This window comes from Ovis aries, chromosome 3, assembly GCF_016772045.2.
Source record: "Ovis aries strain OAR_USU_Benz2616 breed Rambouillet chromosome 3, ARS-UI_Ramb_v3.0, whole genome shotgun sequence".
NCBI classification, from domain to species: domain Eukaryota; kingdom Metazoa; phylum Chordata; class Mammalia; order Artiodactyla; family Bovidae; genus Ovis; species Ovis aries.
In genome coordinates this window covers 190,604,047-190,618,521 of record NC_056056.1, presented here as the reverse complement: position 1 = coordinate 190,618,521, position 14,475 = coordinate 190,604,047, and the positions used below count along the sequence as shown (strand labels likewise).

The following is a 14,475-nucleotide window of genomic DNA, read 5'->3' as shown; positions in this document are numbered from 1 at the left end:
ACCGTGCTAACTGAAAAACGTGTCTACATTTTGCCTGTACTTTAGCCGCTTCCTCTGTCTCACTGCAGGAAAGTCAGCAATGGCCTCTGCGAAGAAGGTAGCTGAGAAGCGGCACAACCCCGTGGAAAGCATCTGTAGAAAACTGCGAGCCATCCAAAAGAGAGAAGACGTTTCTGATCCCATCCGACAGATTACCAAATACCAGTCTAGCAGTTTTGACAGCCCACAGACTAACCCCAAGAAGGATTTTGAAGGGGTACTGAAGAAAATGATGGCTGCTCACCTCCGTCTGCCCGACACGCTCTTCTTGAGTCCTGAGAAAGATGGCACCTTCGCTTCACAGTCTCAGATAGTGTCTCCAAGAACCCCGTCTGTTTCTCATCTCAGCTCTCCTGAGAATGCAACATACTCGCTTATGCTCACAAGTTCTGAAAATATCTCAAGGCCAAGATCACAGAGCTCCCAAAATTACACATCTCTGATACCGCAGATCATGAAAAGGGAGCTCTTTGCTAATAAGGATTTGACTAACTATTGTAGTGGAAATGATTTTAGTGCCTTAGCACTTGATTTTGATTCCCCCTCTGATCAGAGCTCTACTCCTCAGGATTCCGTGGTGAAAAAATTATCTCCGAATGAAGAGGGTAAATATTCTTTTAATGTTTGTTCTTCCAATAAAGCAAGGAGCGTATGACTCTGAGAGTGACTGATCTAAAATGAAGTATGAAACTTGATGGAAGCATCTATCTTTCCCTTAAAATTTTCTTTCTCTCAACAAAAATCTTATATCTGAAACATCAGTATTTTCTATGCTTTCAAATATAAACCTGATAGAAATCCTAGATTATATTTTCAATCATAATCATTTTTTTCTACTGACCTGGAAACAAACTTTCTCCTGGGCAAATTAGAATGTCATGATAGAAATACATAGATATATGGGAGTTAAAATTCATATACTTCCAACATGCCTTACTAAAAATTAACATTTTAACATTTTTCCCTCTTTGTGTGTGAGAGAAACATTTAAGAAAGTGTAGCGCCAATAAGGTACACCAGGAAACAATGTAAATTCTGTAGGCCAAGTTCAATGAAATTTTGGAATTCTATTTAGGGACTTGCTTACAGAATTCCATGTATGATAGGCCCTAAAAAACAATGTAAAATGATACATTTTCTGTGTAGCTAATGTTTACTTTCCCTCTGCTTTCTTTAAAATATTCCTATTTGTGGTAACACTATTTGCTTTTTCACAGAGTGCTTTTTTTTTTTTAAACAGGTAAAGATAGCTTTATTTTCCCCAATTGCATTATATTAACTGAAACCTATCCATTCTGGTGCATGAGTTTATTCAAATATATATTCTTCATAGGACTAAACTGTCTTAATCCATTGAGCACCTCATTATATATACCACTTCCTTCACAGTGCCAGAAATTGTAAGCAATATAACTAAAGTAATATCCAGAAGTAATAACTTTTTCACTACAAATATTTGCATACATTTCCTTGTATAAATGTTCAGTTGTCATCAAAAATACAAAATTAATTTTATCTTTCCCTGTTCCAGTCATGTAATGTCAGTCGTTATTAACCCATCAAACAATTGCACAGTGGCAATATCTTAGAGATGAAGGTACCAGTACTGGCAAGAATAGGGATAACGCACTGTAGCCCGTTCAACTTTCTCTATCGACTCTGCCAATGAAAAGTACCTACATGCATAACGGAAAGGAATCTCAATTTCGCCTTCTCTCTCACCTCACAGAGTGCTTTTAATATCACAGGACAATAAAGCTCAGTTCCCTCTTCATCTTCTCTCTTTTTATTCCACCTTTGTAAAACTTGAAACATGAATAATCAAAGATGCTTCAAGACCACTTTTTTCTTGATCTATTCATGTTAAGTAGCCAGTATTGTGGGCTGCTCTTTATGTGAATATTTGAAACATACCATATGTAAAAATGTATATGTTAGTCACTCAGTCAAATCTGACTCTTTGTTAAAATTTAAAAAAAAAAGCAACTAAGCATGTTAGCACATAAAAGCATCTGGATTTGCAAACTTTTTCTTCTGATAGGGTGGAAACAAGGAACTGATGATGGCAAGGAAGATGTAACCGATAGCAACAACAGGACCTATGAAGAAGAATTGCTTAGGAGTATTTTTAATATATGTGACTCCAAACGCAGAGGTTAGTTGAAAGTTTTCTGCTCAGATTTTCAGTGATACTCATTCACTCGTACTTTCTGTTGTGAGAGAAAGGGAAATGGTTATGTGTGGTGCTCTGTGTATCTGTGTGTACATATGGCAGGTGCAGCCTAATTTGGGAGGGGCGATGGCTGTTTAGATGTCGGTTAATTTCTTTCTACCTGCTTTATATATTTTGCCAGAATCCTGAATGATTTTACTGAGCTTATCATCAATTTTACCAGCTGCAGTCATTGACTGGAACTATTTACATCTCACAGGTGTTGCCTCACAATAAATACAGACTTCATATACATAAAACCACTGTACAAATTTAGCTCCAATTTTTAAGTCAATTTTAGATTTTCACTTCTGTTTTTCTTAGAGACATGCTTTTTTTAAAATTTCCGCAAGTAATGTTTAGCATGTCAATGGTTCATGATCACTGTAACAAAATTAATAATATGGAGAAAAGAAAGGAAAAAAGAACTCATCAGTTATCTTATTTCCCTGAGTAACCACTGTTAATGATTCATTGCATAACCTGCTCCCACAAATTCCTTGGTCAATATGGTTTTCTTTCATTTGTATTAAAACTTTTTTATTATAGAAACTTTCAAACATATACAGAAGTGGAGAGGGTATTATGACCCTTATATATATGTCATAGATAATGATGTCTCATTTTTCCTCCACTTTCCTCTGCTCCACTCTGGATTGTTCCTGTAGTTCAGTTGCTAAGTTGTGTCCGACTCTTTGTGACCCCCTGGACCCACCAGGCTCTTCTGTCCTCCACTATCTCCCACTAAGTCTGGATTACTTTGAGGCAAGTCTAAGACATCATATTATTTCCTCTGTAAACATTTCAGTACATTCAAAAGATAAAGACTGATTTTAGATACAGCTATACAATGTCTTTTAAAATCTTTTATTTTTAACTTATATTATTGGGGTATAGCAATGGCACCCACTCCAGTACTCTTGCCTGGAAAATCCCATGGATGGAGGAGCCTGGTGGGCTGCAGTGCATGGGGTCGCTAAGAGTCGGACACGACTGAGCGACTTCACTTTCACTTTTTCACTTTCATGCATTGGAGAAGGAAATGGCCACCCACTTCAGTGTTCTTGCTTGGAGAATCCCAGGGACCGGGGAGCCTGGTGGGCTGCCGTCTATGGGGTCACACAGAGTCAGACACGACTGAAGCGACTTAGCAGCAGCAGTAGCAGCATTGGGATATAATTGTTTACAATATTGTGTTCATTTCTGCTGTACAGCAAAGTGAGTCAGCTATATGTATACATAGATACCCTCCCTGTGGAGTCTCCCTTCCACCCCCCAATCCCACCTCTCTAGGTCCCTGCTGAGCACCGAGCTGAGCTCGAGTGCTATACAAACTTCCTGTCTATTTTACAATGTCATTTTTATGACCAAAAATGTAACATAAGTTTTAAATATCAAATACCTTACCAACATTCAAGTTTTCTCATTTGTATGAGAAATTTATGTTTTCTTAAACAGTTTATTTGTTTAAATCAGTATCCAAGAAAGGGTTGTTCATTGTTATTGGTTATCTGGCTTATCCCTCTGTTCCTTTTTCATTCTTTTTGTATTTTAAGTTATTTGTTAATGAAACTGGCTCTTTTATCTCATTTTCTCCAATCTGAATTTTAGTGATTGTGGGGCCATAGCAACACAACCTGTTTTTTGTCCTCTACATTTAGAGGCTTGATCAGGTAAATGTTTTATATCTTTTTTTTTTTTTTTTTTTTGGCAAAACTCTGTATAGATGGTGTTTTTTTTTTTTTTTTTTTTTTTTGGCTACATCAAGTGGCAGGCATGTGGGATCTTAGTTCCTTGACCAGGGATCAAACCCTCACCTCCTGCATTAGAAGCATGGAGTTTTAACCACTGGACCGCCAGAGGAGTCACAGTATGTGTAATTTTATCAAAAGACAAAACTATTTGAGAGTGAAGGCTTCGATTTATTCTTTCATAAGATGATGCGAAGGTTAGTAGTTTATCATTCCTTCTTACTTTATCAACTGGACTATCTATAAAGAGAAACTATGCTGCTTATCAGTTTTATAAGGCTGTGGCTGAGTCTTGTTTCCCAAAGGAAAGGCCAGATAAAAGTTTGATGGTTGTTTCTAATTGAAAATAAACTCCAGATACTGTGTCTCTTTACCCTGAAGTACATCAGTATGTACTTCCTACAAAGAAGAACATTTGCTTGTATAGCTGCAGAACAATTATCCAAATTAGGATATTTAACATTGATATGATACTGTTATCTAATTTAAATGTCTATATTCAAATTTTGTCTATTTCCCCAATAATATTATTTATAGCTTTTTTGTTTCCTGGTCCAGGATCAAATTCAGAATCACACACTGTGTTTAGTTTTCACATCTCTTCAGTCTCCTTTTATCTGGAGTAATTCCTCAGATTCCTTGCCTTTTATGACTTTGAAATTTTTGAAGACTATATGCCAGCTACTTTGTAAATGTCTGATCTGTCTTGTTTATTCAGGCCATACATTTTTGCAGGCACACTACAGAAATGATGTTATGTTCTTCTCAGTACAATATACCAGGATTTTTAACTTTGATTAGTGTGATTAGTGTGGTGTCTGCCAAATCTACATCTTGTAAAGTTACTATTTTCCTTTGTAATGCCTGTACAAAATGAATCAGTTGATCTAAGAAAGCAATGGAAAATTTTAAGCCAAAGTGAGGACTATAATCCAGGAACAGTCTTTCAGAAAACTCAGAGAACCATTCTATGCTCCTGTAAAGTTGGAGCACATTTTTGAGACAGAAGGCTGTACATTAAATGGTGTACATATTATTAACGGTCTACACAATCCGGATCTAAGCATATAAGGTGAGTAGTGAGTCATGGTTTATCATAGTTCCTTGTAAGAAGGAAGGTTATCTTTTCAGGTGTTGTCTTGTTGATGCTATTATAATGTTGCTTTCTATGGTTGAGCAGGTATTTCTGCTGACGGGCATGTTTGGTTGATGCAAAATGCAGATACACAATGCATAGTAGAGGGGAGAGGGGAGGACAAAGAGCAGAGAAAATGTTTAGTGCTTAAGTTTTCCTTGACTAGCCTTAGCAGTTTCATCTGTGGCTCAAGTGGGGAATGATCTGCTTTAGGTGGCAGAATTCGTTTCTTGCTCTTTTGGACTGAAGACTTCAGAGTCTTGCTGCTGTCAGCTAGACAAGTTCTTGCTAGTTGCACCTCTGAATATAGGGAGGCCCTAATATGGCAGATTTGATTCTTCAAAGCCAGCAGGGGAGTGACTCCAGCAAGATAAAAGTTTGCAAGTGATAGTAACTAAGACGTGCCAACTCTTTGGAGACTCCATGGACTATAACCCACTATGCTCCTCTGTCCATGGGATTCTCCACCCAAGAATACTAGAGTGGGTTGCCAGTTCCTTCTCCAGGGGATCTTCCTGACCCAGGGATTGAACCCAGGTCTCATGCATTGGTAGGCAGATTCTTTACCGCTGAGTCACCAGGGGAGCCCTAGCAAGACAGGCACTGTAATCTCATGTAAGTTAATCACACAACCATATACATGTATATCCGGTCCCCTTTGCCATATTCTACCAGTTAGAAGCAAGTCCCAGGTCATGCCCACACTCCAGGGGAGGAGACTACACTAGGGTGTAAAGATTAGGAAGCAAGGATCATAAAGGGGAAGCCTGGAGTCTGTCCACTCACTGCCGCAGTATGGTTGCAAAAAATGGTTTAAGACCTTTTTTTTTTGGTCATTATTTTCTCCTTAAGGTATATGCAATATATTCCCTAAGTGTACATGGGAATGTTTCCAGACTTGCTTTATAATCTGCTTTTTCTTACTTAATAACCTTGAGTAGTTGTCTATGTCAATAATATATATTTTCTCTGTATATTGTACTTTCAGTTCAGTTCAGTTCAGTCGCTCAGTTGTGTCCGATTCTTTGCGACCCCATGAATCATAGCACGCCAGGCCTCCCTGTCCATCACCAATTCCCGGAGTTCACTCAGACTTGCGTCCATCGAGTCAGTGATGCCATCCAGCCATCTCATCCTCTGTTGTCCCCTTCTCCTCCTGCCCCCAATCCCTCCCAGCATCAAAGTCTTTTCTAATGAGTGAACTCTTCACATGAGGTGGCCAAAGTACTGGAGTTTCAGCTTTAGCATCATTCCTTCCAAAGAAATCCCAGGGTTGATCTCCTTGGGGGGTGTAATGTAATATATTTAAACAATATGTCTCAACTGGGTTTTTTTTCTCTATTATGAAAAACGCAAAAATAACCATAATAAACCATAATGAACATTCTTATAGCAAAACATTTACCTGCACTCTTAATTATATTGGTAGGATGAATGGGACTTATTTATTCCTGGTAAGCCTCTCTGCATGGACAAGATTTAAGGAATTGTTTCCCAGAAGAAAAAAAGGAAACTCCATTAAAGGGAGATGGGAGATGTATTAGAAACAGAACCAACAGGGTGTGTGTGTGTGTGTGTGTGTGTGTGTGTGTGTGTGTGTAAAATATATAAAGAGATGTATTATAAGGAACTGGGGCTTCCCTGATGGCTCAGTGGTAAAGATCCACCTGCCACCTGCAATGCTGGAGACACAGGAGATGCGGGTTCAATCATTGGGAAGATCTCCTAGAGAAGGAAGTGGCAAAGCCACTCCAGTATTCTTTCCTGGAAAGTTCCATGGACAGAGGAGCATGGCGGGCTACAGTCCATGGGGTCGCAGAGTCGGACACGGCTGAGCGTGCAGGCACACACGCACAATTACAAGGAACTCGCTCACGTGACTATGGAGGCAGGCCTGTTCGAAGAGCTGCAGGGTGACAGAGCAAGCTGAAGATGGAGTCCCAGAGAGCTTATGACGGTTTCCTTCCAGTCAGTGTCCAAAAGCCTGAGAGCCAGGAGCAACCTGTCCAAAGGTCAACGTCTGGAAACTGAAGAAGAGCTGATGTTTCCGTTGCATCCAAAGTTAGGAAAAAGGATAAGTCTTGGTTCCAAGGCAGTCACGCAGGAAGAATTCTCTCTCATCTGGGGAAGGGTCTGCCTTTTTGTTCTATTCAGGCCCACTTGCATTAGGGGACAGCAGCCTGTGTTAGTCTAGCAATTTAAATCTTAATCTCTTTCAAAAACACCCTCACAGAAACAACCAGCATCATGTTGACCAAATAACTGGGCACCCCATCTCCCAGTTAAGTTGACACGTTAAAGAAACATCTCAGGAGATCTTTCTGGTTTTGAGGTATAAGATCAGATTTTAGAGCTTTAATGGAGGAAAATGAGATTTAGGGTATTCTTTTTGACTTTCCAACTCTCCAATTATGCAAACAGGAATAAAAATTATCTTTCTAAATAACTATTAAAATTTTATTTCCATTTCTTTCACAACCTAATGACATTTTCCATTAACTTTATGCATTCTTTAAAGTCATTCAGTATCCTTTACAGCTCTCCTTCCCTAATTATGTACTAAGCTTATTCTTTTGTTTTTTATTAAAAAAATTTTTTTTCAAATATTAGTGTCTCTACTTAACTCCTGGGATAAGAATCTTCACCCTATCAAACTTCACCCTATCAAACTTCTACTTCCTTTTTCTTTCCTCTTTAAGTTGCTAGCCCAAGACAGGCCTTAGTTAAGAGTAGAAAAGTTGCCTTATGCTTGAGGAAGACTGGTGTCAATTACTAACACAGTCTGTATGACTTTAATTTCTGAATGTGATAGTAGGGCTGATTATATCTAAGAATGACTTTTCCACCCCTCCCTCTCCACCCCAAAGAGTCAAAGTACTTACTTGAGGCTGAAAATTTCACCTAGGGCCAAGGAAACCCTTCCTTCGCTGAATGCTTTTTAAAAATATTTATTTATTTTAAAATATTTATTTATTTACTTGGCTGTGTCAGTCTTAGTTGTGACATGCAGGATCTTCCCTGTGTCTCGTGGGCTTCTCCAGTTGCGGTGCCAGGGCTCAGTAGTTGCTGTAGCTCGAGGGCTTAGTTGCCCCACAGCATGTGGGATCTTAATTCTCTGACCAGGAATTGAACCCGAGTCCCCTGCATTGGAAGGTGGATTCTTAACCATTGGATTACAAGTGAAAGTGAAAGTGAAGTCGCTCAGTCATGTCCGACTCTTTGCGACCCCATGGACACAAGGGAAGTCCCCACTAAATTCTCTTTAAGGAAAGAATGGGAGAGAAAAATAAAGTGGCATTTTGACCACTTCCCACAAGTGATTATTGATTACATCTGTGTGTGTGTGTGTGTGTGTGTGTGTGTGTGTGTGTGTGTACAGGCACACGCACACGTGCTCAGTTGCTTAGCCATGCCTGACTCTTTGTGACCCCATGGACTGTAGCCCATCAGGCTCCTCTGTCCGTGGGATTTTCCAGGCAAGAATACTAGAGAGGGTTGCCATTTCCTCCTCCAGGGATCTTCCCAACCAAGGGATCGAATCCTCGTCTCTTGTGTCTTGCATTGGCAGGCAGATTCTTTACTTTACCATCTGAGAAACCTATTGTTACATAAATCTTTCCTATTTGAATCTCACAACTCTGTGTAGTAGGCATCATTTCACAGATGAGGACACTGAGGCTCAACGAGACTGAGTGAGTTCCCCAGAGCCACACAGCTGATACAGTCCAGAGCCAAGATGGGACCCTAGTCGGTTAGACTCCAGCCTAAGGCCAGTGCTTTTTCTACTTTATGACATCAACTCAGCAGGATTGCGAGGGTTATAAGGCACATTTCCAGGACCCAAGGGACTTGAACGAGTTAAGCACCTCGCTTAAAAAAACATAATCTTTTGCCACCTTTAAAAACTAACTTGACTTTCTTCTTCCTAAGGTTTAGTCAGAGTCACCAAAATAATAGATTATCTGAGACAGACAACTAGTCAAGGTTCTGAAGATGATGGCCTTGAGGAGCTATGGATCATGCTTGATCCTGAAAAGAGAGATGTACATGTGAACCTGGAAACCTTCCAGGCCACTGTGAAGGAATGGATGATGGCTCACTGCAGAAACAAATGGTAATCATAGTCCCAGCGGGATGTGTTTTCAGGTTCTGATTTAACAATGATTGCAATGAATGTTAATCACTGTTGTTGGTTTTTTGCACTGATAGGAAATACTATCTGATAGTATCTTACTATTAATCCAAGAAATGAAAATCAAGAGAACATATTTTGTGCATCAGTTTAACAAAAGTTTAGAGGAATGACTCTATCCCATGTTGTCAGGGCGGGTGGAGAAACAGGCCTTCTCCTTGTTTATAATCATGCAAGTTGGCACAGCTTTTCAATGGCAGTTTAGGAATGTATGGCTTCCCAGGTGGCTCAGTGGTAAAGAATCTACTGACAATGCAAGAGACGCAATTTGATCCCTAGGTTGGGAAGATATCCTGGAGGAAGACAATGGCAATCCACTCCAGTATTCTTACCTGAAAAATTTCATGGACAAGAGGAGGCTAGCGGGCTGCAGTCCATGGGGTTGCAAGAGAGATAGACAGGACCGAGAGACTGAGCACAGCATGAGCATCAGAGCCTTAGAAATACGCAGTGTGGTCAAATTACATAACTTCAGGAAAGACGACAATTGTATACTCTAATGTATATGCAGAATGTCGTTTATGATTATGATAAATGTAAGCAAACCAAATATTTAATAGTAGGTGGTTGGACAGATAAATGATAATTCTTCCATACTAATTAGTCACTCAAAGTTATAATTAAATAAATATTTGACAGAAGAAATATTTGTACGTATTTATTTTAAATAATTGGCCCTAGATCTGTATATGTAGTACACTCCCATATTTGTTGAGAAATAAAAATATGCACAGGAGAAAGTGGGAAGGAGTATATTCCAAAATGATTATCCTTGCATGAAGACCTTAGCTTCTTTGTCTTATTTTCTTATGAATTTTCTACTTTTCCTAAAATATTTAGGCTTGATTGTATAGTACAGATATCAATAATCCATGGGTAAAGTGGAGTGAGGGCAAAAGAGAAAATTTATTTTTATAACAAATATAAATGAAAAGAAAAAGAACATGGGAGATATAAATATAAAAGAACAGAAACTCAGAAATGGTGATGGGTGTGGATCTATTAATAGGAATAGTGAGAGTGAGGACTGAGCTATTCTGCTCAGTCATCTTCTGAACATCTCATATTGAAACACAATAGGATGTAAGTGCTAGTCTAGAGGCTTTTGTAGCTGCTCCGAAAAGATTATCTAAGGGTTTGGCAATTGTTAAGATTAGGCAGCGAAACTGAAATCATAATACAAAGACTCTTGGAAAAGAAATGGTTGAAGTGTTAATATGTTCATTTGGGGATGTCCTGGGCAGAGGCCTGTGAATAGGGTTCTCCAAATTTTAGGAGTGATATGCTCCAAAGTACAGTTAGTTCAAGTTCAACTTGGTTTTTCATGAGAAAGAGAAAAGAGCACCTTCAATGTGCCCCAAATTATTAGCTGTTCATGCCTTTTCCTTCCTGATTCTCTAAGACCCAACGTCTTGCTACCTCTATAAGTGTCCACTTAGTCCTCCAAATCATGTCAGCTTCCTAATCCACTGAGACTCCTATTGCCTAATTATAGCTATGTACATCATCACCTAGTTACTAATGCATTCATATTCTTTTCTTCATGTTAGATTAAAGTTTATAGGAGGTAGAGACAAATGTTTCTTTTCTAAGACTCTGTTTAAGAACAGTGTTGGGCTTCAAATTATGGCCAAATGGGCAGATGGTTTTAAAATTCAGAAAGACCAACATCAATAAGAAAATACAGAACACATCTGAAAAATTGGCTAAGCTTTGGTTTGACAAGGAATTCTAGCTCACTGGTTTTGTTTTTTGGCCATAGGGAAGGAGAGAATAGTGGATCAAACAGCAGGATGGTTGACTCTGATTTTGAACAGGACAGCATAAAATCATGTGAAGCAAGTATGTATGTGTTTCTTTGGGATTGTTCTGCCAGTTTATTGTGGTTTGGAGAAATGGATTTTTTTTTACAAAACTCTCTTGTGTGTGTTTCAGTTAAGATGGCCACAGATATAACAAATTCTTCATCATGGAACTTCAAGGGGTTGGGTGGAGACTTGCCTAAAGGAGTCTTGTAAGCATTCTTACTTGTAATGTTTTCTCAAGTGCCTCAACTTTTCTTATGGATTTTCTTATTTCATAGATTTATATATTTTATTTTATTTCTGGGCTTTCCTGCTGTCTCCGACAGTAAAGAATCTGCCTGCAATGCAGGAGTTCAGCTCAATTCGTTTCAGTCATTCAGTCGTGTCCGACTTTTTGTGACCCCATGGACTGCAGCATGCCAGGCTTCCCTGTCCATCACCAACTCCCAGAACTTGTCCCAAATCATATCTATTGAGTTGGTGATGCCATCCAATCATCTCATCCTCTGTTGTCCCCGTTTCCTCCTGCCTTCAATCTTTCCCAGCAGTAGGGTCTTTTCCAATGAGTCAGTTTTTTGCATCAGGTGGCCAAAATATTGGAGCTTCAGCATCAGTCCTTCTAATGAATATTCAGGACTGATTTCCTTTAGGATGAACTGGTTTGGTCTCCTGGCAGTCCAAGGGACTCTCAAGAGTGTTCTCCAACACCACAGTTCAAAAGCATCAATTCTTTGGCACCAGCCTTCTTTATGGTCCAACTCTCACATCCATACATGACTACTGGAAAAACCATAGTTTTGACTAGACAGACCTTTGTTGGCAAAGTAACATTGGCAAAGCAATGCAGGAGACCTGGGTTCAATCCCTGCATCTGGAAGATCTCCTGGAGAAGGGAATGGCAACCCACTCCAGTATTCTTGCCTGGAGAATTCCATGGACAGAAGAGCCTGGTGGGCTATAGTTCATGAGATCTCAAAGAGTCAGACATGACTGAGTGACTAACACTTTCAACTTTTTCATGTATTTTATTTACAGTAAAGTCACTTAGCTCTGCTTGTGTGCATGTGTGGTAGGGCTAACATAATTTATTTTTAACTATTAGCTATTATATCACAAATGCATTAGAAGTAGTTTCACTAGGAACACAAATTGTGAAAGATTATGAAGTGTCACATAAATGAACATTTTCTCACACATGAAAACTTTATCCTTCTTTGACTTTATGTGTTTTCCACGCATGACAAGTTCCATCTTATACAGAGTTATGATATTGACCTTAAGCTCTTTGAGGGGTTGCTTTTTGTTTTTTTTTAGTTGGAGTGTAATTGCTTTAATGTTGTATTAGTTTCTATTGTACAATGAAGTGAATCAGCTATATGTATACCTATATCCCTCTCTCTTGGATGTCCCTCCCGTCCCACCCATCTAGGTCATTTTAGAGCACCAAGCTGAGCTCCCTCTGCTTTATAGCAGGTTCCCACTAGCTAGCTGGATATGGAACAACAGACTGGTTCCAAATAGGAAAAGGAGTATGTCAAGGCTGTATATTGTCACCCTGCTTATTTAACTTCTATGCAGAGTACATCATGAGAAACGCTGGACTGGAAGAAACACAAGCTGGAATCAAGATTGCCAGGAGAAATATCAATAACCTCAGATATGCAGATGACACCACCCTTATGGCAGAAAGTGAAGAGGAGCTAAAAAGCCTCTTGATGAAAGTGAAAGAGGAGAGCAAAAAAGTTGGCTTAAAGCTCAACATTCAGAAAATGAAGATCATGGCATCCAGTCCCATCACTTCATGGGAAATAGATGGGGAAATAGTGGAAACAGTGTCAGAGTTTATTTTGGGGGGCTCCAGAATCACTGCAGATGGTGACTGCAGCCATGAAATTAAAAGATGCTTACTCCTTGGAAGAAAAGTTATGACCAATCTAGATAGCATATTGAAAAGCAGAGATATTACTTTGCTGACTAAGGTCCGTCTAGTCAAGGCTATGGTTTTTCCTGTGGTCATGTATGGATGTGAGAGTTGGACTGTGAAGAAGGCTGAGCACCGAAGAATTGATGCTTTTGAACTGTGGTGTTGGAGAAGACTCTTGAGAGTCCCTTGGACTGCAAGGAGATCCAACCAGTCCATTCTGAAGGAGATCAGCCCTGGGATTTCTTTGGAAGGAATGATGCTAAAGCTGAAACTCCAGTACTTTGGCCACCTCATGAGAAGAATTGACTCATTGGAAAAGACCCTGATGCTGGGAGGGATTGTGGGCAGGAGGAGAAGGGGACAACAGAGGATGAGATGGCTGGATGGCATCACGGACTCGATGGATGTGAGTCTGAGTGAACTCCGGGAGATGGTGATGAACAGGAAGGCCTGGCATGCTGCAGTTCATGGGGTCGCAAAGGATCGGACACGACTGAGCAACTGAACTGAACTGAACTGAACTAGCTAGCTGTTTTACACCTGGTAGTGTATATGTGTCAATCCTTATTACTTCTTCAGTAGATACTTTTAGATATTAATGAGAAAAGCTGTTTTCCGCTACACATGAGTTTAGATATTAAGGAGAAGTGACTCTGTTCTTTATTTTTATTTTGAAAAAAATTTTTTGGCTGAGCCAACATGTGGCTTGTGGGATCTTAGTTCCCCGACCAGGGACTGAGCCCAAGTCTCTGCTTTGGAAGCTCAGAATTGAAGCACTGGACCTGTCCTTCCTTATTTTATCTTTGCCACTTCAGGTTTATCTGTGCAAAAAATTGTGGACTAGGAACCATGTAGCCAACCTGTGCTAAACTCTGGGAAAAGATGGCAAAGAAGAGGAGGCCTGGGACTCCTCGAAAAACACAGTTCAGACTCTCAAAGGGTTTAGGATCAAATGTCAGGGCAAGCATGACAGCTACAAATATTAACAAGCTGTAGAAAATACTAGGAACAATGAGTACTAAATTGTGAGCTACAGGCTACAAAGATAAAACTCTACGAATTGTTTCCTAGTTAAATGCCTGTGGAAACCGGCCAAGATTTCTGATTGAAAGAATCCAGTGTCGATTTATTTCAGGATTTTCCATAACCCAGGCAGAAGTAGGAACTCCTCAGTGTAGATAGAGACAGAAGTTGGGAGCAAAGTGAAGAGGAAGAAACGAAAGCTGTAAAAGTTGATTTCACAAGTGGCAGATGCTAAATATCTGGCAATTTTGGAAAAATCTTTGGTGGTGTTGTAATAAGTGCTTGAATAAATACTGTGTATGTGAACTATGTTTATGAGGATGAATGACAATAAAGCAGAAAATCTTCTTTATTTATTTTTGGTGGTGCTGGATCTTCATCGCTGCATGTGGGG

At 39.6% G+C, this 14,475-nt stretch overlaps 1 protein-coding gene across 1 annotated transcript in view; it reads left to right on the top strand.

Annotated features, from left to right (window-relative positions):
- Positions 1–14,475, top strand: part of IRAG2 (inositol 1,4,5-triphosphate receptor associated 2) — a 112,035-nt gene that overhangs the window by 8,503 nt on the left and 89,057 nt on the right. The window contains exons 2-6 of the mRNA XM_027967817.3: positions 69–644; positions 2,081–2,194; positions 9,068–9,251; positions 11,092–11,171; positions 11,265–11,343. Coding sequence (XP_027823618.2) covers positions 80–644; positions 2,081–2,194; positions 9,068–9,251; positions 11,092–11,171; positions 11,265–11,343 — 1,022 coding nt within the window. The 5' untranslated portion in view covers positions 69–79. The remainder of the gene's footprint in view (positions 1–68; positions 645–2,080; positions 2,195–9,067; positions 9,252–11,091; positions 11,172–11,264; positions 11,344–14,475) is intronic.